The sequence below is a fragment of the Cyanistes caeruleus genome, chromosome 2, assembly GCF_971803275.1.
Source record: "Cyanistes caeruleus chromosome 2, bCyaCae1.hap1.1, whole genome shotgun sequence".
Lineage (NCBI taxonomy): Eukaryota > Metazoa > Chordata > Aves > Passeriformes > Paridae > Cyanistes > Cyanistes caeruleus.
The window spans coordinates 26,270,088-26,294,594 of NC_141702.1; the positions used below are offsets into that span (position 1 = coordinate 26,270,088).

The 24,507-nt window shown below is 37.4% G+C and overlaps 1 protein-coding gene and 1 long non-coding RNA gene across 8 annotated transcripts in view; one reads left to right on the plus strand and one right to left on the minus strand.

The window, feature by feature from the left end:
• The first annotated feature begins 1,883 nt into the window (after positions 1 to 1,883).
• On the plus strand, positions 1,884 to 20,702 carry LOC111925839 (uncharacterized). Its single transcript, XR_015282897.1, has 3 exons — positions 1,884 to 1,940; positions 16,538 to 16,597; positions 20,585 to 20,702. It is a non-coding gene; the product is annotated as an uncharacterized LOC111925839 (long non-coding RNA).
• Positions 10,611 to 24,507, minus strand: part of LGSN (lengsin, lens protein with glutamine synthetase domain) — a 92,781-nt gene continuing 78,884 nt past the window's right edge. For all 7 annotated transcript variants that reach the window (XM_086876183.1, XM_086876186.1, XM_023922428.2 and 4 more), the window contains 3 exons: positions 23,400 to 24,396; positions 14,817 to 14,995; positions 10,611 to 13,227 (listed from right to left, as the gene is read on the minus strand). In XM_086876183.1, coding sequence (XP_086732309.1) covers positions 12,028 to 13,227; positions 14,817 to 14,995; positions 23,400 to 24,396 — 2,376 coding nt within the window. In that variant the 3' untranslated portion in view covers positions 10,611 to 12,027. The remainder of the gene's footprint in view (positions 13,228 to 14,816; positions 14,996 to 23,399; positions 24,397 to 24,507) is intronic.

The following is a 24,507-nucleotide window of genomic DNA, read 5'->3' on the forward strand; positions in this document are numbered from 1 at the left end:
CATTTTATTTGCACATTTTGAAAATACTCACCAGAAAACTCCCAGGGAGTTGAAATGCTTCTGGTCTTCAGATGAAGCATTTTCAACATTTATTTCTTGGACTTTTATATGACTATTCATTATATTGCTGAAGGGATATAATTTCACCCCCACCTTTTTAAATTGTATAAATAGCTACATAGATTGTAAGCCATATATTCCTGCCTCCCAGTGCTATCTCTATTGCACCTTGCCTATTAGGATTCAGTCATTACTAAAGACCATGGGCTTCATTCCCAAATTGTTTGTGATTGCAAACTCTCTTCTTGCTTGCCTGCAGACACACAACTGCAAATACAGTAAAAAATAACTGCATTTCCTACAACACTCCCTTATATCTCTTACTATCACTCTGCTTCCAGTTGTAATTCCTGATTTGTAGACTCCTGCTGCAGGCAGTCCCACAACACAAGTAATGAGTCATGCAGAGCAGTACAAAGTGCCCAGGCAAACAGGGGAAATCAGTTACGCGCTCAGGAGTGCTGCAGCCAGCGAGGCAATATGTACAATTTAGACAGAGGCAATATATCTAGGGCATAGCTGAAGATATAAGCCCTTCCTCTTTCACCTAGTCAGAGCACAGCTGGGGAAGATAGAATTCATGACTGGAGCCTGGGCCATCCCAAGAGGGCAGTAACAACAAATCAGCAAAAGCAGCCTGCCAAAGGGAGACCAGGCAAGAAGTCCCTCTCTAAAATATGCTAAATGAAGGGAATCAGCGCATGGTAGGGACTGAATCCCTTGCATTGAACAGGAATAACTCAGCAGTGAGAAAGGGGATAAAAAGGAAATAAACTCTCTTTTTAAGGCTCAGTATACATGTGGAAGTTCACATATTTTATTGGCACACTTCTGAGTTGTAATGTATAAGGAAGAACTAGCATACTCGATTCCACCCTCTCTCCAAGACAGATGGTTTTGCTACTGAAGGAACAGCTGCCAGTGTGCCTCAGGCACAGATGTGTCTTCAGGGCATGTCTAAACTGCTGATTGCAAGAGATCTTCTGGGTACCAGGAACCACACCCTGTGTTGTCCTTTACTGGGACAATACTGATTATAGATTGGTTTGGGTGGGAACAGACCTCTAAAGGTCATCTAGTCCAAACCCCCTCAATGAACAGGGACATCTTCAACTAGATCAGGTTGCTCAGAGCCCTGTCCAACATGACTTTGAATTTTTCTAGGGATGGGACACCTACAACTTCTCTTGCAAACCTGTTCCAATGTTGCACCAGCCTCATTGTAAAAAACTTCTTTATGTCTAACGCATTTTGACCCATCTTCAGCTCTAAACCATTACCATTACAGTGATGCACACTGGCTTCCTGCCATCCTGCTTCACCTCAGCTGGTGTGAAGGGATGGAAACCTGAGCATCCACTGACAGTAAAGATCCAAAACATGTTATACTCTTCTCCCATTCTGGATGATTGGGGAACAAAGACTCTTGTCCAGTTAATTCTTGTAAGCACAAACATATAAATGAGTCGTGACTTATAATCACTTACCTCTTAATGGGAAAAATGTAATCTACTCTGCTAGCAAGCACAAAAATCACTCTTCATCACATCTCTGACAAGACCAGTGTGTCAGTAACACTTTCTTAGACTACAGATGGCATTTGTTCAGTGCTGGTTTTGAAGACCCTGGGCTTCCCCTCAAGGGTGCAAGAGCACAAAAGATGAGTGCATATGCCAAAGCCAGTCCTTCCTGAGTGCCATCACTTGCACGAGATTACTCTGTATAGCTTCAGGTTGCTGTGTAGGAGAAAACAACTAAGTATGCCACACATCATAATCAAATTCAGGGCTGAAGCGTTGAGTTAAATTCCGTCATTGCTATGGTGCAAGTACAGAGAAGCTCTACTCATGCTGGTGGATTTGAACTGATTTAAAATGAGGGTAAGTAAAACAAGGGGCAAGATTCCACATACTAAGGAATCTTCCCAGTTCTTGGGGTAGTGTTATGCAAAATTAAGTCATTCAAGGGAGGATTTTGAAAGAAAAAGCTTTGAAGAAATATTGGCCCTGCATTATACAGTATGAGGTCTGATATGCAAAGAGCTGAAACTGTACCTTATTATTTCAGGAATCATCTTTAAAATTCAAGATGAGCTAGAATAAGTCTTCTTAAAGCTAATAATTCCTTTCATTATTATTTACTCATCAAACAATGTATCAACTTTAAAAAAGCAGAGTGGGTGGGATTTTTCCACTTCTGTATTTAAAAATGTAAAATTTTACAAGGCAACAGATGATTTTGAACAGGTTAAAAGATGTTGTGATTATCTGGGCTCATTGCACTAATATAAATAAGATTACATGTATCCCACTGGAGGTGAGATTTGTTTTCTGTAAGAATATTACTTTTTTTTTCTTAATCATAGTGTCAGTTCAAACTGATTTTAGAATTAAATACAAATAGATGATGTCTACACTATGAGAGGTAAAAAAAATGTGGATTTCTTAAAACAAAACAATATTTGTGCCAGTCAGAACTAAAAGATATCTCTGTCTGCATGCTGTAGAGGAATGTCTATGCAGTAACTCAGCAAAAATCCTGCACGAAGATAAAAAATGTCAGTTATTATACACTTAGTTGTCAGAACAGCTCTTAACAGCAGAAATGACACACAAGAGTGATGAAAAGAGGATATTTAAAAACCTTTTAATTTTACATAATCTGTAACAGAATAATTAGTTATAATTGTCATAATTAATAGCACTGATTTTGATTGGTATTAGAGAATATATAAATATTAAAAAGTTCTATTCTTGCATGGGAGAAAAAAAGTATGTTTAAGACACAGCTATCCAGACAGAAGAAAACACCTTTTATTTTTCATCTTTCCAAGACCAGGATACAGCAAAACAGAAGGAAATTAATGAGAATAAAAATATTCTTGAAGTTATTTCCTATCTTAGGAGGTGGAATTTCCATTTTATTATTTTTTTAGGCTTAGTACTATTCTGTTTAATTATCCATTTCTTCATGTTCCCATCTCCACTTGTAATACTGTTGTAGGAAAAAATGCTTTTATGGTTTTGGTCTAAACAATCTCACTTGAATAATTTTTACTAAAAAATATGGTTCAGCAGTACTTTAAGTTTTGCAAGTGAACAAGAAACATTGCAGAGTTAAACCTGGGACTAATTTTTCTTCTATTAGTAAAGAATCTTTAAAATAAAAGCCTCTTCCATGATTACAAGTCTTGGCAGTATACTTGTATCCACCAGAAAACTAATCTGGATACAAGTGTGAATGCCATCAAATACCTGAGTCTGCTCCCTTGGACACTGAAATCTGATCCATAAAAACAGCAAGTTACCCAACAGTATTTCCATTAGATCTTTCATCTTGGAAACAAATTTCAGTGGATCTTTTGGGAAACATTTCATTGCTTCAGGAAGTGTGTGCTATATTCTGAAATTTGCTGGATTGACATGGTGGCAGTTTGCACAAAACTGCCAGGATAATCATCTACTGGATGAGACAAAATTAAGATGGTGCCAATATTTGACCACCAACTTGGATGTGTGATGTTTGGAGTTTCCTGGTCAAATTCAAATTTGATTATCTGCATATTCCTATCCCTTTAAATAATATGTTACAAAACTGAAGCAAACTATATAGACTTTTCTTCCATTTATTTTGTTCTGAAGTGCTTATCCTATCTATGGCTCAGTAAGAAGAATCTGTCCAGTCCTACTTTTAAAACAAATTATGTGTATGATGTGTGGGGAAGCTGTCCTGTGCTGGATCCAGTGGCCCAAGAGAGGCTGAGCAGACACACCCGTTAGGCACACACTCAAAGAACACACATATACACCTCACACAGACTCCTGGAACAGTCCTGAGAGGGGCCCAGGAGGACTGGCCCTTCCTCTGAGTCCTTAATTTGTGTTCCCAAATGCCACGGGGCTCTCTGCTCCTCTAGAGCTGTGGAGAACAGCTCATGGTGAGTTGATAAATCCTGGATAGTCCTAGGAGGTCCCAGTGCAAGGTATTATTTGGATTCCCTCTCTGTGTTTCTGTGCATACAGAAGAGCTTTTGTGACATAACACACAGATGCTGGTGCTCAAATTTTGTGTCTAGTCTTTGATCAGCAGGAAGTGCCACTCTGAGGAAAGACAGAAAATGTTAGAAGAATTTGTCTTTGGGATCAGCTTTGACAAAGCCCGTATTTCAATACCTCTTTCAGTGTCATTTCCATGAGGTCATGGACTTTATGAAGCAACAGCTTCCCAGGTCACACAGTGCACTCAGAGGGACACATCCTCTCCTATCAGAGAACAATGATAGGCCCCTGTCTTTTTCCAAGATTTGTGGTTACAAATTGCAGGCAAAATACAAGGAAGATACTGTGTGATTAATCATCTGGTTCCAACAAGACAAAACAGATTTTGTTTTGCAAGCTGTCATTTGTGAAGGTGCATAATGCAATACATAAATGGAGAGTGATCTCATATGAGCAGTAGGAGCTGCATGGTTGGTTCTGACAGGTAAAATGGAAATATCTCTCTCCCTGCTATCAGAATAACAGGTGGCAGTAACATCCATTTCTGTTCATCAAAATTGCAAGGTGGCTAGTGCAGACTTTTCTACCATGTATTTTCATCTGAGCAAGTAACCCAGATCCACAAAAGCAATCCACTGGTAATCTGTGGTATCTCAAGAATTAATGAAAATTATACCAGATGACACTGGCATTTCCTTTGTCATCCCACACAGCTCTTTCTGAAATCTGCACTGAGCATTTGGTTTTAATGGTAAAACAAGCAAAATGACAGCACAGAGATGTTGCTGGCATCCAAAATTCTTACCATGGTCTCCCAGAAATGACCTGTACAGTTTCTAGATTTAAGAAATATATTGATCCATTTTATTCCCTCAGAAGAAAGCAATAAACAATAGATAGATCAGTGGACACTGAAAGTTAGGCTGAACCCTGATCCAAATGATAGGTTATATTGTCATGTCTGGAGTCAAGCACTGAGGCAAGGGGATGACAGGAGCATTTCAACTGTAACACTCATGGGACACAGCAAGGATCTTCAGGCTTCTCAGATCAAGCAGTACTGAGCTGCAGCAGCAGCTGAGCAGATGGAAAGCTGCTATCTGCTGGGTGCCATTGTAGTACCAGTCCTTTTTGGCTCTTTGATGAGTTAGGAGAAATCACACATCAGTCCTATAGCATGCAGTGACTCTTCCAGAGCTTAGAGTGCTTGGAACCAGACCTTCCTTAAAATGTCAGATTAATTCATCACTTAAATTTACGGCAACTCCAGAGAAAACAACAACTAATTGAGTAACCCCTGTTCTCTATGTGGCGTCTTTAAGTAACATTTGATGTCTCAGTGCAATGACATTATTTGACACTCTCAGTCATGTGTACTTCAAAGTCAAAAACATGCTCTGAGTGGGGAAGCCCCATCAACACACTAACCATGATACATTAGCAGATTACAAAGCAGCTTTGTTAGCTATCTCCAAAACAACTTCCACTTGGGAACTGCCTCTAGAGATGTCCTTCACAACCACTTCTCTGTTGATGGGTCATATGCCAAGTATTTATTGGATGAAAAATTAAGCCTTTTGCCTGAAGCAGCCTTATGATCTCTGTTTTCTTTTGCTTATCCACAATCAGCATCAGCTTTTCTTTCTCATTCTTCTGGTTTTATTGATGCCAGTACATCTGCATGAATGCTCCCTTTCCCCTTTCAATCCTCAACACACCAAAATTAGAGTCTAAATAGTTCTGTATGCATATGTATATGTACATCTATTTGTATATCCTTAAGAGCACTGCCCTAAGTGTTCAGCAATAAAGAGATGTAAAGACAATCACTCACCACCTCCCACAAGCAGATCAGTGTCCAGCTAGTCTCCAAGCCATGGCTTCTTTGAAAAGGCTTCTGGATTTATTGTGGAGCATATTATATTGTATATGATATCACTTTGGTCAGTTTAGGCCAGCTGTTGCAGCTCTGTCCCCTTCCAGTTTATTGTCTACCCCAGCCCACTTGCTGGAAATGTAGAGTGAGAAAGAGAAAACCTTCATGCTGTGTAAAGCCTGCTCAGCAGTAGCTAACACACTGATGTATTACCAACACTCTTCTACAAATCCAAAACACAGCACCACATGGGCTCCTTTGAAGGAAATCTTCTCCATTCCAACCAGACACAGTACACTTTTGTACAATGTCTAAGAAAGCAGTTTTCAGTAACCTTGTCCTCAGCCCTAACTCTGAGACTTAATACAGTATAGAAAAGGATGCTGGTTTGTGGTTTTTTGCCCTTTGGTAATTTTTATCTGTTTCAATAAGCAGCCAGAGGTGCATGGGAGCTAAGATCCTAACTGAAGTGTGCCAATAAAGTGCCTATACTTCTCTGGGGTGAGTTGAACCCAATAGCTTTGAATTCAATTTAATATTCTACAGAAAGCCCATGTAGAGTGTACATGGAAGAGGCACAACACAGTGTCAGTATCAGCTGCAATTCTGTAAGTGGTGACAGCAAAACAAGAAACCCAAAACAAAACAACAAAAACAAAAAAGAGCAAGAAACTAAGGACATAACATTACCAGGATGGAACATCATAGTCAGTGTGAGATGGTAGAAGGCTCTATTTGTGGATGTTGTTATGATGAGACCTTAGTGTCAACAAAAAAATCAAAAAGCACTCTGAAATTACAGATTAAATGGAACAATCATTATTGTATACCTTCAATAAAAAAAGATTGCTCTGTAGTTGCAAACTCATCCAAGTGATTTCTCCCCTTCAACCAGTCATTCTTCATCCAGGAGCTTGTCTTTCTTTCTCAGGTGATGGATTAGAGCTTGCACAAAGCACTCTCACATGCTCAGTTCCCTTCTTCACATCTTTCTCCAATTGCTCAAGACTAACACATTTAGTGAATTTTCTTGCAAATAGTTTCTCTATTTACTTCCTTTACTGCCATGCCCTGGGACTGGCATTGGCATGTTTTCCACAGATGGTGTATTCAAATGTGTTACAACAGCAGAACTTCAGAGCAGCTCAATTAATGCTCTGCAAGAACCTTGCAAGATCAATTTTTATTTCACGTTTGAAGAATTTTGAACATAATTGAGCTCTTTAGTTAAAAAGAACCAAACTAAACAAAAAAAATCATGAAGGTGTTGCAAAGAAAGAGTTGGAGGAAAAGGATTGCTAAGACTTGAATACTGCAACTTTGTGAAGAATTTCAATATTGAAAAATGCGGGTTTTGGTAGCAGATTGGCAGAGCAAAGCCATAAAGATATATGTAGTCAGAACCACCAAAAAAAATGGCTGTCCACATGCTGACAGATATCTAGGATATGTATCTGAATTTCAATAATTCAAATTCTGGGTGAAGTTATGTTTCTGCTCAGAAATAGAGAGGTGGTTGGAATAGGTATATCTAGGTTGTGTTCATTCACTATGCATTTATGATTTTTCCTCCAGCAGATGGGAAAAAGGACACAATAGTATAGGCAAAATGGAAGTCCCTGTAAGCAAGCAGACCTCTCAAAGTATTTCATTAAGATGGAAACATGAAAGAAATTTCAGTAATGGCTTACATTAAATTACAAAAATGGAATACTGCCATTAAATGACTTGCACTTTTGTTGCAATGTTATTAAAGATGGTACACCTAAAGATGATACACACATGAATACACACACACACATGAATATAGATACAAGTCTTTGACCAGACTAAGATTTAAATTCTGTTACCAAGAATGAAAACTACATTTTGGATCTGTGGTCCTTTCTTGAAAAGGCCATGCATATTCAACAGATAATTAAGCTTAGTTAACCAATGAAAAAGATATGCTTTAGCTTTCAGGTTCCACACTAGCTTTTAAAGAAAACTGTAGGTACATATAGAAAATACATCGGTGTATTTTAATGTGTTTTTCAGCACAGCAGGATAGCTTGAGATCCCAGAGGAACACTGCACAGTGCACTGCTGCCCTCTGGCTGGAGCCTGAAAGAATAAAATTTGAATATTTACTTACATACAAGGCATCATCATTTTGGCATGCTGGAGATATGTTAGCTAACAAATTCCAAATCTTTTCATATCTCATGAAAAATGAATCCTGGTTAGAAGCATGGCATTTCCAAATTGAAAATAATCTGCTATATGAAGGGGTGTGGAGATTTTGTATTGTTTTTCTGATCCTACATCACAAAACAGACTAAGTCATGATGGGTATGAGGTGCCTTCATTTCTCATTGCATACATTCAACATAAAATTTACCTGAGCAATGATATTATAGTGCTTCACTACATTTTCACTGTGTCCCTAGTGTTCCATTACATGATATGTCTAACTGTAGCTGTACACCAGTTTTTCTGACTGCTTTGCTAGTCTGTATCTTCTGGTATGTTTTCTTCTGCATACACTCATCATGGATAGATTTCTCCCACTAAAAATAAAGTGATCTGGCTAATTTTTTATGTACTAAAATAGATGGCCTAGCAGTCTGTTCAATGATCAGACAGCAACATGAGGCACAGCAAACAAAGAAAATGAGCCATTCTATTATACCTTTAAACATTATAAAGGTACCATGCATCATGATCTTAGTACATCATAAATTACACTTTGGAGTCCCTTATCAAAACACTGGCACTTTCCATGGACATCTACCTGGTTCCAGTTTCATTCTCTTTAACACTCTGACATATTCCAGACTGTGTAATCCAAACCTTCCTTGAAAAAAGCCTACTGCTATGTTCTAACTGCAACAGATAGAAAGAAAATATAATATTCTGCTCCTTAGCTACATCTCTTACATGCCTAAAAACCATCAGCATACACAGCAATTCAGTTATTCTTAGTAAACAGGCCCTACTTAGATGTCAAACTCACTTTGGTGCCCAGGATTTTCTCCAATAAATCTGCATTTTTTGAAGCGTGTCACCTTATTATCAAATCCTGAGAAGAATTTAATTGACAAAAATGGCCAGGTTTTTGTTTTTGTTAATATTTCCTGATCTGCCTCTTCTATATAATTGCTGAGCTGTGAAATGAACACAACCCAGACTCCTCTCTGAACAAACTGAGGATCTTCACATCCCTGTCTCAGTGTAGTATCCTGTATTTGCTCTTATTCAAGTGCATATTTTTTTCCTGGAGGTCCCACCCTGGAAGAGTTCAAGTCTAGGTTGATTTGGAATCCAAGAAAACCTGTTGTAGTGGAAAGTGTCCCTGCCCATGGCAAAGGGTTTGGAACCAGATGACTATTAAGATTCCTTTTAACTCAAACCATTCTATTGTTCTATGATTTTTATGACCCTGAGAAATCACCAGGAGCGTATGCAAAATTACAGATGCCTTATTTTTAACACTGCACATATTTATATTATCTAGCTTACAACGCTCTAGATATTGACCTCAGACTTGTATGAGTGAAGAGTATCTTCAGGCAACACTTGAAGATGAAATGTTAACAATACAACAGTCTATAATAACAATAATAACTAATTTCAGATGAGCAGAGTGAAGTAATTAACTTTTTCTTGTTGTCTTTCTAAGGAGTGTGCAAGAAAACTTAGCTGAGGATACATGCAACTTTAAAATTAATAAATGCTCTTGTTGAAATGAATGTTTTTATGCTTTCCCACAGAACTGGAGTTACTTTATTTTTATCATATAGAATATATTTAGGAAAAGGTGTTGAAATATGACCAAAATTTGGGACCCACTAGCTTCAGGCTCCATCTGTGAACATTCTAGTAAAAAAAAAAAAAAACCAAAAAACATTAATTTTGGAAACATTTCATGTTTCCATTTAATCATATGGTCAGTGTCTTTTCAGAGTATGAGTCATTGAGGACTACTTAGAAAATACCTGTAGATTTATTTTATTGGTTTACCTTCTCTTGCTATAACTGTTCATAACTTGTAGAACATCAGTTCTAGACACCGGAGGTTTTTTATTTATATTATATCTTATTTATAAATTATAACTTTCTGTCAATTTATACATATACAGCAAGAGGTTTAGGTATGATGTTGTTTTGTCAATGTTGTGATAAGAAAAGATATGGACAATAAATTGTAGTATATATAATAAATGTCATGTTTATTAAATACAGTTATAGAAGTTCATTATATATTATCTTTTTAAAAGCAAATGTATGCAGTGTCAGATAATTATAAACCCAAGACAAGTGAAAAGATGTCTTATAAACCCACACCAATGAATAGCTATTAATCTGTGTGACTGCTGGGACTAAATATTAAGTATGGTAAGTAAGTTCTTGGAGCAAGGGAATAATTTTTACGTGTGTCTTCTGCCAACAGCTTGTGAAAATGGTAAGTAACCAGATAGAGAGAAGATAAATTTCCAGAGCCTCTGAAGAAGTGCTTGGGCAGCAAAAGACAAGAACATTTCTCAGAATGGGAAGTTCTGCTTAAATGCAAAGCTAGACCTGGCCAATTCAAATTAGCCTGTAGCAAAGAAAAATAGTCCCCTATATACCCCCAAAACTGGGCATTCAAAAATGTACCATGTGAATAAGAGAGAGAATCAAATCATAGACTGAAACAAGGGAATTCAACATGTTTCTTTAATTTTTTTATTTCCTCTTCCTACCCAAGTATAAAATGAGTTCTTTGGAATCACACAAAAAGCTTCAGCATACCAGGTGCTACGTTTCAAGTACAATGCTTTGTAGGGAAAGAATGGAAGATACACCAATAGGCCAGCAGCAGATTGCGGTTCACACCTTCCTAATTCTGCAAGCTGACAGAGGCATTGACTGAATCTTGTTTTTACTCCACTGATGACCAAACTCTTCCATTCACAAATTCCTACACACAGATCAAAATATTGTGACAAGATAAAGAACACCAAAAATCTCTGTTAATGTGGAGGTGGTGTATGAAACAAATTATCTTTAATAATAAAGGATGACAGGAGCAACAAGAATAAAGAACAAATCTAAACCCCACCTCCTGCTATTCCTAAAAAGTTATTTTTCTTTATACCAGCTGCCATTTCTAATTTTGGGATTGGTGTTTTTGTCTTTCTATTTCAACCTCTTTCATTATGGTTTCAACCTACTCTTTCTGCTCCTCTCCTCTCAGTTATCTTCTTCATACTTGATAAAATCAAGTTTCCAAATAAAGCACAGTTTAAGCTCTAAATTCTCTGGCCTTTTTCCCTTTTTTTCCTCATTTTCCATTTAAATCTGAATTAACCCATTAACCATCAAAACAGGTCTAAAACCGGATCATTTTTTACTGCACAGTGGCCTGGCACTGCTGCTTTTCTATGAATTATTCCCTCTTCAAGTCACCATTTGTGTTTTTTTTAGTATCTTTATTAACTATAATTCTTGAAAACTCTATTCAGTATCAGAATTCATGATATATAGATTATTATATAATGCATCCTGTCTTTTTTATGTCCATTAAGATTCCTGCCTCTCAAGTTCTACAGCCTCAGTCCTTTGCCCCTCTCTCTACAATGTTCATTGTTCTAGCTTATGTTTTAAATCAAACTCATATTCTTTTGGTTTAGCAACCCATCAGTTACTGAATAGTCTGGAACAAATCTCATAACCAAGCTGAACACAAAATTCCCTGCCTTCCCCAGTTCTGAACCCCACCCCTCATCACTGTCCCCATCACTCCCACTTTTCTGCAGCTTAAACACTCCAGTTACAGTTGTGTAGTTGCTCTTCTCCATTTCACCTTCTCTTTTCTTCTTTTCACCAGCAGATCTGCCCAAAAAAAACCCCACCTGTTTTTTAAAGCCTGTTAATGTTATTGCATGAATATATCAGCTTTGTGCTGCCATGAATGTACATGGACAATTAAATGTAATTACAATTTACTATACAAAGGAGGGGGGAAAATCCCAAAGCATTAAAACATTTTTAAATATATGTACTAATTTCAAAACTCTTAGCCATTCACTGTATGCATTTACACAGCACCACTATAGAAGAGTGCTCCTTCTAAATAAAATATCCCAGGCATTTATTCCTTTCACTATCCATTTCTTCGGTTTCCAACTCATAATGTTTCATAGCAACAAAGTATCGGATAAAAGTTTCGCCTAATGCTTCCTTAATGCATGAATCTTCCTCAAGTGCAACCAGAGCATCCTCTAGTTTCAGAGGGATCGACGAATGTTTCAGATCACCGGTGTGATTTTCTTCTTCAAGCATATCATCATAGCTGAGTCCTCTCTTTACTCCATCCAGACCTGCAGCAATGGTAGCAGCAAGGACCAGGTATGGGTTTGCTGCAGCAGAACTTAATTTATTCTCTATGTAAGTGCCTTTTCCACCATGACATTTGACATTAAAGGCACAGCTGTTATCATTATATGCCCATCTTGCATTTACAGCCTCCTTCGATTCTTTGCTGTATTTGGAATAAGACTTGCGGCAACTGGTGGTAGGAGCCATCAAGCAGCTAATAGCTGCTGTGTGTGCCAAGAGACCTGACAACCAATTTTTTCCAAGCTCTGAGAGCTCCTCAACTCCATAGCCGGCAGAAAACAAATTCTTCTGGCCATTGAGATCCCACAGGCTGTGTGATAGAGCCCCTGAATTGTAGAATCCTGATTCTGAGAAAAAGCTAGCCACGTAGTTGTACTTCTTAGCCACCTCTTTAAGGCCTGTTCTAAATGTGAAGGCACTGTCAGCTGCATCTAGGCCAAACCCTGGATGAAAAGTGATCTCCATCTGCCCAGGCCCACTGGAAGAAGAAAAGCTTTCAATGTTGGCACCAGCATAATACATTCCTTCAATGAGCTCCTGAATGAAAGTCTGGTCATGGTTATTTAGTATTGTGGCTGCAGGAAAGGATATTGTCTTTGAATTTACAACCTCAGTAATGCCATAAATACAAAATTCATAAGTGAATGCAGAGTGCAAAGAAAAGCCATTGTCCTGAAGCTGGCTCAGCTGTTTCTTGGCAATGTGCCTTGGGGAGGTCATTAGTGGGGCGCCCAGCACGGTGAAGGAATCACATATCACTCTTGCAGTCTGCTCAGTCCAGGGCAGTATTCGAAACGTTGATAAATCAGGGTTCAGAATTATGTCACAATTGAAATTGGTTGCATTTATGTAATCTAATTCATTATCTTTAGGATTCAGAGTCAGTTCAAGGTAACTTCTGGGCATGGCAATTCCATGAATTGCTTTCTCCTAAACACAGAGCAGAATGACATATTACCGAACCAGAAAAGAGCTCAATGGTATTTTTATGTATATGAAAGTTGTAAAATTCAGATTCTCAGGTAGAACAATGATATTTTCATAAAAGAACACTAAAATGCACTGATCCCTGATGTGAAGGGTAAGAGCCAATTACTGTGTCTTTATAGGGCAGAACAGTGTTCTGCAAGACTGGTATGGAAACTACGACACCAATGATCATTTTTTTAAATTTCCATGATGGACAAAAAAATTGTTCAACAATTATATTGCATGGTGTTTATGTAATTATGGGTATCACCAGTTAAATGCACACTTTGAAAATCAGACTTTAATCTATAGGTGGTCTATTTATACCCTCTGACCATTTTATTTACATAGACCCAAGTGACCACACAAGACTCATATCAGTTCAATTCAGACTGTTACTTCTCTTTAAATACTGTTTTACAGATGCAACATTTAATAGAAAAGTCTCACTTTCTAGACTCAAAAAGTTTGGGGTAAAATGCAGGGAAGCACTTCCAGGTAAGAAAATCTCATAATTATACTTTCTTCTCCATTTGAACAGAAATCTTCAACTGATGAAAATGAAATGTGGGTAAGACCCCAAGGAGGGATCATCTACCTTCAATTAACCACCTTTACAACCTTATGATCAAACATTTTTCTGATGAAAGTTGCAATTAGGCCAAGTTCTATCAAGTGGAATTTGGCTCATATTTACATCTTACCTTTACTCTTCCAAGGGAAAAAAATTTCCATTTGTGTGAGCAGAGGAGACAGAACAAGCCCAGAAAGGGGCAAGCTCAGGGCTGAAAATAGCCAGTTTTGCATATCCAGATGGAAACTGCATGTGGTGGCTTCTCTTAATATGAATGAATGAATGAATGAATGAATGAATGAATGAATGAAATCTTCTTTTAAGCACGTGGTGGTCAACAGTATCAATGATGTGATACCCATAATCAAAACTGCACACTCTGGTGAACTCTGCTCCAAGATGTCTAAGCTGTCCATTTGGCACTGAAAAAGGTGTCAAAAGTGACTACCCCATAGCAGTACCTCTCCCTCCTTGAACACTGCTACCTAATTTATCCTGCTTCCCAACTTGATTTTTATTTCCTGAATCATTACTATGGCAAATATTGCTGTTAAGTCCTTGTGCAACTCCATGATATTTTCATATCTTAATGATAAATATGAAATTTCTCATAACTAAAATGATTTTATTTTCATTTTATTTCTTTCAGGGTTTACTCCTTTCTATTTTGCAATTTAGAGATGTTCAGAAAACTAAAATATTTATAATATGTTAAATATGAAAAGATATTTCTGAGGGAAAAGATTATTAGAACTTCAAAGAGCTGAAATTATTAGCCTTATCTAATTGGAAGGAAAAAAGGAATAAATGATTGCAATGAGGAAAGTAGTCTAGATTCTTTGGGAACATGAGCAAGGGGAGGGAACAGATAATTTGTTCTAAGTTGGAGTTGCTGCCTGCAGTTTGAAAAAAAATATAATTTAAGGATGGAGGCATGAAAACACAAAAATGTACAACTAGAAACCATAAAACTTACTTGAAAAAATCGAGAAGGAACATTCTTTGATCTTGACACACCATGGAGGTCTATTGATTCAAACCTGACAAACTGCACGTTGTCCCTGGCCATCTGCTGCTTTATAAATTCAATATGAGAGAGCAGGTAAAGGAGAGCTGTGTTTCCGAGGCCGTTTACATCAGGGTCTCTGTTGAATGCTAGAAGTGAAGAGGAATGTTCATGTCAAACAAAATAACCAATGCTGGAACAAGGTTGTTCTCCTAAGAAGTTTAACAGTAGGAAATTGTGGCATGGAGTGTAAAAACAGAAATGAGAAAAAGTTACAGATCATGAAAGAGTTTTGAAAATAAACACACTTATTTTTCCCTGACATCCTGTATAAAATGCCTTAATTTTTTGAACGGTCCATAATTTAAACTTGTTTTCAAGTTAATAAGAAAACACATGATAAATCCAGGAACTTATGAGGTTTGTTGAGTGTTTTTAGGAGCAAAAGCAGTAACAGGATACCTATTTCCCACTGAAAACTGACAGAATGCAGGTGCTGTTTCTTCAATGGCTTTGTAAAGTGCGTTGATACAGAAACATAATAGAAAGGGCACTTGTCTTCTACTAAATCTTTCTCAAGGTCTCTTGAGGAGGATTGCTGTCTTCTCCAGCACAGGCAGAGACTTTTAAGGGAAGTTTATGCATTTGTGCATTTGCTATTATGGAGATGTCTTATCAACTGTATGGCAGAAGCTCTAGGACTCTAATAAACTCCTTGACATGAAGGCAGTAACACCTGAGTATAACTCCAACAATGGAGAACAGAGAAGGACACAGTAACTTCCTTTCACCAACCTGAATCACTCAGCCTGCTTTTCTTTTGAGTATCTATGTATTTTTTATTGGAGTTAAACTACATAAGGCATTAACTTCCACTTAGTACAATAAACTAAAACAACCAGGAGTAAAATATTTATATTAACAGGTAAAAAACTGGGAAAAATATATTTATTTTCACATTTCTGGGAGAAAAGTCCTTCATTCTTCTTGAAGATGTGTGCAGATGAATTTTTGCAGATATTTCAAATCTACAACAGCAACCATTCACCACCAACCTTCAAGTCAAAGTTTAAAGATTCATGCTGAGACACTCTGAAGGTTGGTGGGAGCAATCCTAATCTCTCCAGACGCAAATTACCCAAACTAGAGCAGATCTCCTCTAGCAGTAGCCAGCAGACACAAACACAGCTTTTCTCATTCAGGGCAAGTAGGACTGCCAGTTGCAGGGCTGTGAGAAGGCTCACCAGCTGGCCCAGCACAAGGCTGTCAGATTATTCCCTGAGAGGGCCACAAATCCATCTGCAGTCACAGACTGCTCAGAATCTTTGAGTATTACTCGAGCATCCTCCAGCTTTGGTGGCAAGGAGGATACTTTTGGTCAGCCAAGCAAGAAAAAGATAAGTAATAACAGTGTTCAGTGAGGAATGGCAGCTGAAAACACAAAATTTAAGTGAATAGGAGAACAGAGTAAAAATTGAATAGAAAGAAAATAATTTTGCCTCATTCACTTTTCCTTGTGATATCATGACATCTTTCTCTTTGGTCTCTTTCAGCCCTAAGTTCCTTATGAAAATAGCTTTTTTCCCCCCCAATGTCTTCTATAAACACTGTGGCAACATGCCCTTTAAAAAATGAGCATTAAATAAGAAAGCCCTGTTTGAATGTTTTGTGTAACGTTCACTCTGTTACAGATGCTGCCAAAATACAAGAGCGAGCAGGGAGGACTGGCCTTGTCTTGCCTATACCACCAAGTAAGTTATTTGAATACCACTTCAGTCATCTTGTAATATTATTCTACAACATTTAGGTATATGGCATTTACCAGATTTGACTTTTTTATGAACATGACCATTATTTAGAAGTTTATTAACGAGTATAAACTGTGGCTGTTCAGTAGATTAATAGAACTTCAAAAGATTCTGCAAATCTTCCTAAAGCTAATATCAAAAGAAGTTTTTTTAACTCCAGGGACAGAAATCTGAAGCTTTTACCTTTAAAGCAATGGTCAATGCTTTATTTTATACTTGTTTAATTTCCTTGGAAAATATGGTAAACATTTCCTGTCAACCATCTGTCAAGCTGAGATTTTTATGTCTTTGTATTGTTCAAAGTAAGGCTTGGCTGACAACCCTTGACATCAGTCAACTTTTGAAGTAAATTTTGCAAGTATTTCTTAAAATGTCCTGAAATGTTGTCTGTTAAATTTTCATCTACTGAACAAATATTTTTCAGACAAAAATATATGAATCATGAAAAAAAAGGAACTTTAATTCTGATCCAATTAATTCTTTTAAACAGTATTCCTGAGAGATATAGATTATATAAATCAGTATCTAAGAAAAACACAGCTGTTATGTGCATTCATGTTATTGGTGCATAAATTCAGTTTAAAAACATAGCTACAAATATACTTAATTTAAACATCTGCCAATGGCAGGTGATTTTCCAAATGTCATATAAATGTTATATTAATATTATATATGTCTGCGTCTTTGAGCTAAAGTCATTTAAATAAACACATAATTCCATTATGTGAACAAACATTAACAGAAAATTCATAAACATAAAATACTTCAATAGAACACTAAGAAAGCAAAAATTAATAACTAAAGAAGCAAGAATTTGTCTTCTCCAGTTGGTCTTTTATGATCAAAAATATATATTTTTAAATTATGAGAATGAATTTTATATATTTGTCTTGTATTAGCCTGGAATTACTCTATATACCAGTGCATACACACCCTTCTAGTCAAAAGGCACTTATTCATCTACAAGATCCTTTTTCCAAAATCTTTTAAAGTCAATAGAAACAGTCATGCAGCCATCACATACTTTTTAGAGTTCATCTTTTATATCATTTGCAGATTAACTTTCTCATTGAAAGAATGTTTCTGTAAATTCTAATATAGATAAAAATGTCACCCCTGATTGATTTTGGAAATATGAGAGGGGATTTATTTCTTAAGTAATATTTAATGTCTAACTACTATCTGCTAATTTTTTACTGCATAGGACCCAAAATGTATTTTGTTGGTAGCCACATAAATCACTGTCAAACTACACCCATGATGCCAATAATTATTAAAGTTTGGAAAGGTACAGTAGGGAACTGAGTACTCTGTCTTTACTCAGTTCATATAGTCATTATTCAGAGCATTAGTTATTAGGGGTGAAGTAGATAATGAATATTTGACAGGCCTAGCTGATTTAGAATCACCATCTAAAAGTTTTACATTCTTCTAAGGGAGGATTCTGTTCATGAGTATAGCTTTTTCTCTAGGTTTCTGGGTGTCTAGAAATAAGAGCATCTTACTTTTCAGAAAATCTCCTTAAATAAACACGTAAGTTCAATGAGATGCTCAGATTTTTGTTCAGATTTTCATTTTAAAAATCAAAAATAGAAATCCAGACTAGCCATCTTTCTTTAAGCAGATCATTAAATATCTATATCAGTTTGGTAGGATACAGAAAAGAATCTAATGTTTATTTGTCTGTGGTTCTGTCTGCACTTCCCATTTAAATTACTTATTACCTATATTTCTTCAAAATCAAACAGAAAATTTGGATTTAGGAAAGGAATCACTGAGCAAGGTTCTGTGAGCCAAGGCATTCACTGTTGCAAACTGGGAAGTCCCTTCTGGATTAAAAATATTTGTCCTAATTTTTAAAAAAATCAAGAGACTCACAGAACAGTTTGGGTTGAAAGAAACCTTAGTTCCAGTGCCTATGCCACAGGAAAGGAAAGGACACCTTCCACTAGACTAAGTTGTTCAAATCTCCATCCAACCTGGCCTTGAATTACTCCAGAATGAGACAGCACTACGTTTAATTGGAACAAGGTTAACTAGGAAAGAGACTTTGTACAGTATTGAAGGTAAGGACTAAACATTCCATGAACATGTTGTAGAACAAGAGGCAGCTGGCAGACATAACAAGAGAATGCATTTCCCTTAGATCCAATCTAACAATTTTTGTAACCTTTAACTGTTATGTAAAGTAAGCATCTCCAGTGGGTGGGAATAATTACAATCTGAATACACCTCCTTCTCACAGAGTCATGCAGTGATGAGCTTACAACAAATACCAGAGACAGATGAGGTGAATCTCAGCTGAGAGAGGACAAAATAGATCAGAAAGACTGGATGAAGTCCTGTCTGAGCATTTTTTTTTTATATAGATTAAGAGGAAAAATGGGAAATCATACAGAGTCACAGAGGAGGAAGATTTCAGCTATTAGTATGGAAGATAAAGGACTAAAGTGTGTTAGGTTAAAAAAAAAAAAAAAAAGTTCAGTTCAAAACATAGAGGAAAGAAAAATGTTGTGGACCCACAGATAAGGCATGAGGAAAGAACATGAAAGAACAGTGTGTCTTTGGTTCTTCACTTTAGGAGAGCTTCAAGAATGTTTAGGAGAGCTTCAAGAATGGCAGAGATTGTGTAAAATATGAAGTGGAAAAGGGTACCAAGTGAAAAAGACAGTCCTAAGTCCCAAAGTAAGACACTGTTATGGTGCAGGAATTACAGCACAGGCACTGACTGTGAAGTGACCACTTATATCCAGATTATACACAGTCCACTTACAGCTCCCAAGGAGTCTCCACTTCTATTTCCTTGTGACTGACTAGATTTACTGAGCAGAATCAATGGGGGCAGACATGTCTCCTCCAGGGGAGCACAGAGGACAGTGAAACGACATGGGGAGTTGAAATTTGGTTCAGAATTTGTGAGCAAATTTTTGTATGTCAATGGAGAGAAAAGCCTAGGATTTTTCTTTGCTGAAGTATTCAAAATTCTGTCCCTAAATATGAGGTAGCATCATTTGTAAATGCCTCATTATTAACAATAAGAGCTTTGAACAAGTCAAGCGTAAGAACGTGAGGTTAATACTGTAGAAGAAAACAAGATTCCTTGTAGGCCTGATAAAATCCACTTTTAAGTATGAAATATGGCCTGTTAGTGTCTTCTTGATATATTTTTCTTTAAAAAGCCAAGTTAACAAAGGAATTTAGTGTTTGGTGTCAGCATGTGATTCTTGGAACATTCAGACTTTCTTGTGCGCTTGAAATTTCAACAGTCACTAGGTAGCCACTGGTGCCTGCAGCCATAGCTGAAACATATATTCTTCAGAAAATTTCCTCTCTATCAAACAGTTCCTGGTCTCATGTTGCTCGTATTTACAGGGCCATATACTTGACATATACTCAAGAATATGAGTCCTGTTGAGAGGACCTACTTTTGGCAGCTGCCTGGGGGTGATGTTGTTTGCTAAGGTCCAGAAGAGTGATTTCTCCCCAGCCTGTGTGGTGTCACCAGGCTCAGCTGGTCCTTCTGCCCATATGCAGTGCATGTGGCTGCTGAGGCCACCTGCAGTCCCTGGCTCTGGCAGCCCACATCCCCGTGTCAGAGGGGATGATACACCAAGAGTGTGGGGTATCGTGATCCTTGGGTGCTTCACATTGCTTGAATGAACTTATTGCCTTTGGCCTCCTCTCTGACTGCTACAATATTAATATTCTAACTTAGTAGCACACAGAGCAGTATGTGGTAAGATTTCAGTTCAGACAGGTCAATATACACCTACCTTTTGTGCTATATACACTACTTATATAGCACATATATGAATTCATCCTGTGTGCACGTACTTACTATGAATGGTTATTTAATACTACACACATCATTTACTCTTATTCTTTTTCTAATTCTTTATTGATTGGAATCCTCCCTCTTTGTCTCCCAAGATTGCAGGCATTGAGTGGCTTAAGAAGCACCTGGTAATTGATGACTACAGACCAACTTGCAGAAATGCACATCATTATCAGATATAGACACTTTGGTAATTAAAATTCCTAAATTCAAGTTAGTGCTGTCAGTATATTCATCTAATTAGCTGCATGTGTTAGTTTCTATCTTCCCATGGAAAAGCACTTTAGACTGAGTTTTAGCTTTAGCTTCATCTTCAGTTTCTCTGACATTGTTCAAGTACCATTTTTCTTACTAATCCAAAAATCTGATGTCTACTTTTTTTCTATTATTTTTTTCCCATGCCCAAGCACTTATTTTACAAAAGATCTGACAAGAAATGGACAAAATGCACATGCAATAATATTTCCACATTGTCCAATCAGAATTTTGGAAAAAATATATGGATTTATCATTTTAGAGAGATGTTAGCCATGTAACTAACATGACTGTATATAAATCTTCTGAATCACTGATGTTCAGTTAAATGTTTTAACCTTCTACTGCTGATCTCTAGAGATTGTCTCTTAAGTGTGTCCTTTTATAACAATAAAGTATATTTCTGTTTTGGCCATATCTCAACACTGAGTGGATCTGAAATATAACCTCTTATAATTTTTCCAAATATTTTGGACAAAATTTTCTGATTTGAGCAAGTTTAAATATTTGAAAACTTGCAAATTATTGGAGATTGTATTTCAGATCTATTCAGTGTCAATATATCCTTAGATCCAAGACTTCAGGCAATTTGGTAACTGAAATATTTAACATAATGCTTTATTTTAAAAAATGAAAATATTTAGGACTTGATCTTATCAATCAATAAATTACCACAGGCAGCAATTAAATACTGTTTTTACAAAGGCTCATTAAACAGTGCAGAATTTTATGTAAAACTTTCTTTTCTTCATTCAAGTTACTGAATGTATCCAATGAAAATTAAATTTTGTACACATAAAGTTCCGATTAAGTAGAAACTATTTCTGTGCATTCCATTTACTCATTGAAATGCACAGTGAACTACAACTAGTTCAGTCAAAGCTAAATGGAATCCAAACCCCATGAGATTCCAAAATGTTTGATATTGAATACTTTTCTGATGAGACAAAACAGTTTTCTCGCAGCTCCCCTCATAGTTAATTCTCTTCTGTAAGTCTCTTTCTGCTATCACTACCAGCAGTCTTACAGGGTAGGATTAATCCCAGGTAGCTTTATGCATCTCAGAGTTAGAAAAACTACCTAACCTAATCATCACAGGACTTCTTCCCCACTGAGCAGAAATACACACCCACATTCAGTGATCAATTTTTCATCCACCCCTAATACCTCTTTGAAGACAAAATGCCTGTCTCTATGGACTAGGTAATAAGCTTGGATTAACTACTTCATGTTGAGTGGCTACAACTGGTTGAAATCTCCCTGTGGAATCTACAATTAATCTCATCAGTTCTCTCTACTTTGTAAGTGGTGCTATGACAAAGAATAATTAGTCTTATGTTTTAAAATATACTTGCTGGTTTTGCAGACAATGATAACACAGTAGTGATAAAATTTTGATAATGAATTTTGCTAGCCTTTATCAATGTGAAAAACAATGTAGTCTGGAAAGGGAACAGCATCAAGTGAAGAATAATCCTCTAACCTTTTTATACTAATAGACATGAATAGAGAATGGTTCAAGTGTGAAGTATCTTTTCCAAGCTTTGTATTTCTCATGCAGTGCCTTGAGTAAACACTGATACTGTTCATGGATATATTTTTCAGACTTGTTCAAAACAGGTAATACAAAATGTCTACCAAGAAGTCCTGCAGCAACTAACAACATGTTCAAATTGTCTGTTTTCAGAGTATTTATAGCAGGGTTTCTATCCATCTGTCAGGTAACCTGAAAAAATCAGGATATATTAATATTATTGTAAACATTTAGTTGATGTTATTTTGGGGTTTTTTGTGTAGGTAATGATGGATAAAATATTTTATCAATGAAGAGCTTCATATTTCTTATACCAGTAAGATAAGTCAAAAGGAAAGATATTTGTCCTGGAAAGATGATAATGTGATCTCAGGCTGATGCTCATGGAAATGTATTAATCTCATATTCATACAACTGACAAAATGGTGTTTTTGTGCTTCTGGAAACAGAACAAACTGTTCAAGCCCATTACATTATCACAGCTAATAATAGTTTTCAGTTTGTTGATCCAGCTAGCCCAGAAGCTTTTAAAAAGAAATCACAGCCTATTAGTAGCAATTAATTGTCTCCATAAACCCTCCCAAAATGGACTTGAGCAGCATGAAAATAAGTGGAAATCCTCTCTGCCTCATTTGCTTTTCTTCCCATATAATTTATAAAAGATGTTTTTGCATTCCAGTTCTCTCACAAGATAAATAATAGAAAACATCATCCCTACATGGGAGCAATTTCTACTGCTGGAAATATTTTTTAAAAAGGAAATTTTAAGAAGCACAGATGCCACCAGAGCTTTGCAGTGTCTAGCAGAATTTTTGGAAATGCTGCCTGCACTCAGTTTAAATGAGGAAATATTTCAGTTTTAGTGAAAAAGACATGAGCACTTGTGCATGAAAGTTTTTGGCAGGCAGTTGGGCTTTATAAATGCCTTGTTTTTTAAAAAGAAAAAAAAAGCAGCATAGATGTAGAGCACAATATCCAATCCGTCCTGATCACACAGAAACCACAGGTGCCAGTTCTCTCGTGCGCTAGCTCTGACTTAAGTTCACAGCTTAGCAAAACGCCACAAAACAACAGGAGCATTTTCTTTAAGAGGAGAGCAGGTGATGTTTAAGAATCCTTACCGTCCAGGCCTGCGGAGGAGTCAAACTGAACCTCGGGGGCTGAGCTTTCTGCAGGAGTAGGAGCTGCTGGTAGTCCCAGAATGAGGTGATCCACATCGCTTCCCACTGGGTGCTGCTGGTCAGAGCCGGCACAGCTGAGGACCAGGACGGTTTTGCTCTGCTGCCCCACTCCCTCCTTGTGGAAGCTGAGATACTTCTGCTTTTCTTTGCCAAAATGGGGACTAAAAGTGTCAAAGGGCTGGCCCTGCTTGTCACCTGCGTTCTCCTGGGGTTTCAGATTTTTCTGAGCAAAAGTGCCACCTGCCTTGCCACAGAAACTGGGCCCATGAGAAGGCAGATGACCTTCACTCAGCAGGTTTTTCAGCTCTTGTAGACTTCGTTTAGAAATGCCAGGTGCCCCCTTGAAGGACTCAGCAGTATGGCTCCCTGGCATGGATGCAGCGCTTCCCAGGGAGCCCATCTTTGTCACATGAAACTTGATAATTTTTTCTTCCATCCCACCCCGTTGTTCTGGTTTACCCCCAACCTGCTCACTGTCCTTCTCCCTCTGCACTGCCTCAGTGCAGACACCTTTCTCTGCACCCCTCACAGGCTGCACAGCCGTGGGCAGCTTCATCTGAGCTGCTGTGTCTGTTTCCTCATGCATTTTTCCCAATATTCTTTTCCCAGTATCAGCATACTCCCGGGTTTCTCGTGTTTCTGCACACCTGTCTTCTTTACCATTGCTGCCAGAATTGGAGTTGTCGTGACTTCCTCTGTCCTTTTGTACTGGAGGACAGGTAGTGGGGGTTTGGAGACACTGCTCTGATGGCAGTTCTGAGCAGCCAGTGGTTCCTTTAAGGGCACAAGGATCTGGGATTTTTGAGGTGTGGGACAGCTCCATCTTCTCATTTTCTAGAGGAGGAACATACTTTGGAGGACCTTTGATTCCCTTTTTCTTTCTGAAACCACATATATTGTTGCCATCAACTTCATCATTGTCACTTTCAGATGTGTTCTGTAAGCAGCAATAAAATACACAACCAAACAACACACATCAATGACACAGAACATGGAAATGGAGCACTACCACCTGCTGCATTTACCTTCTAGTACTTCCACTACTTCT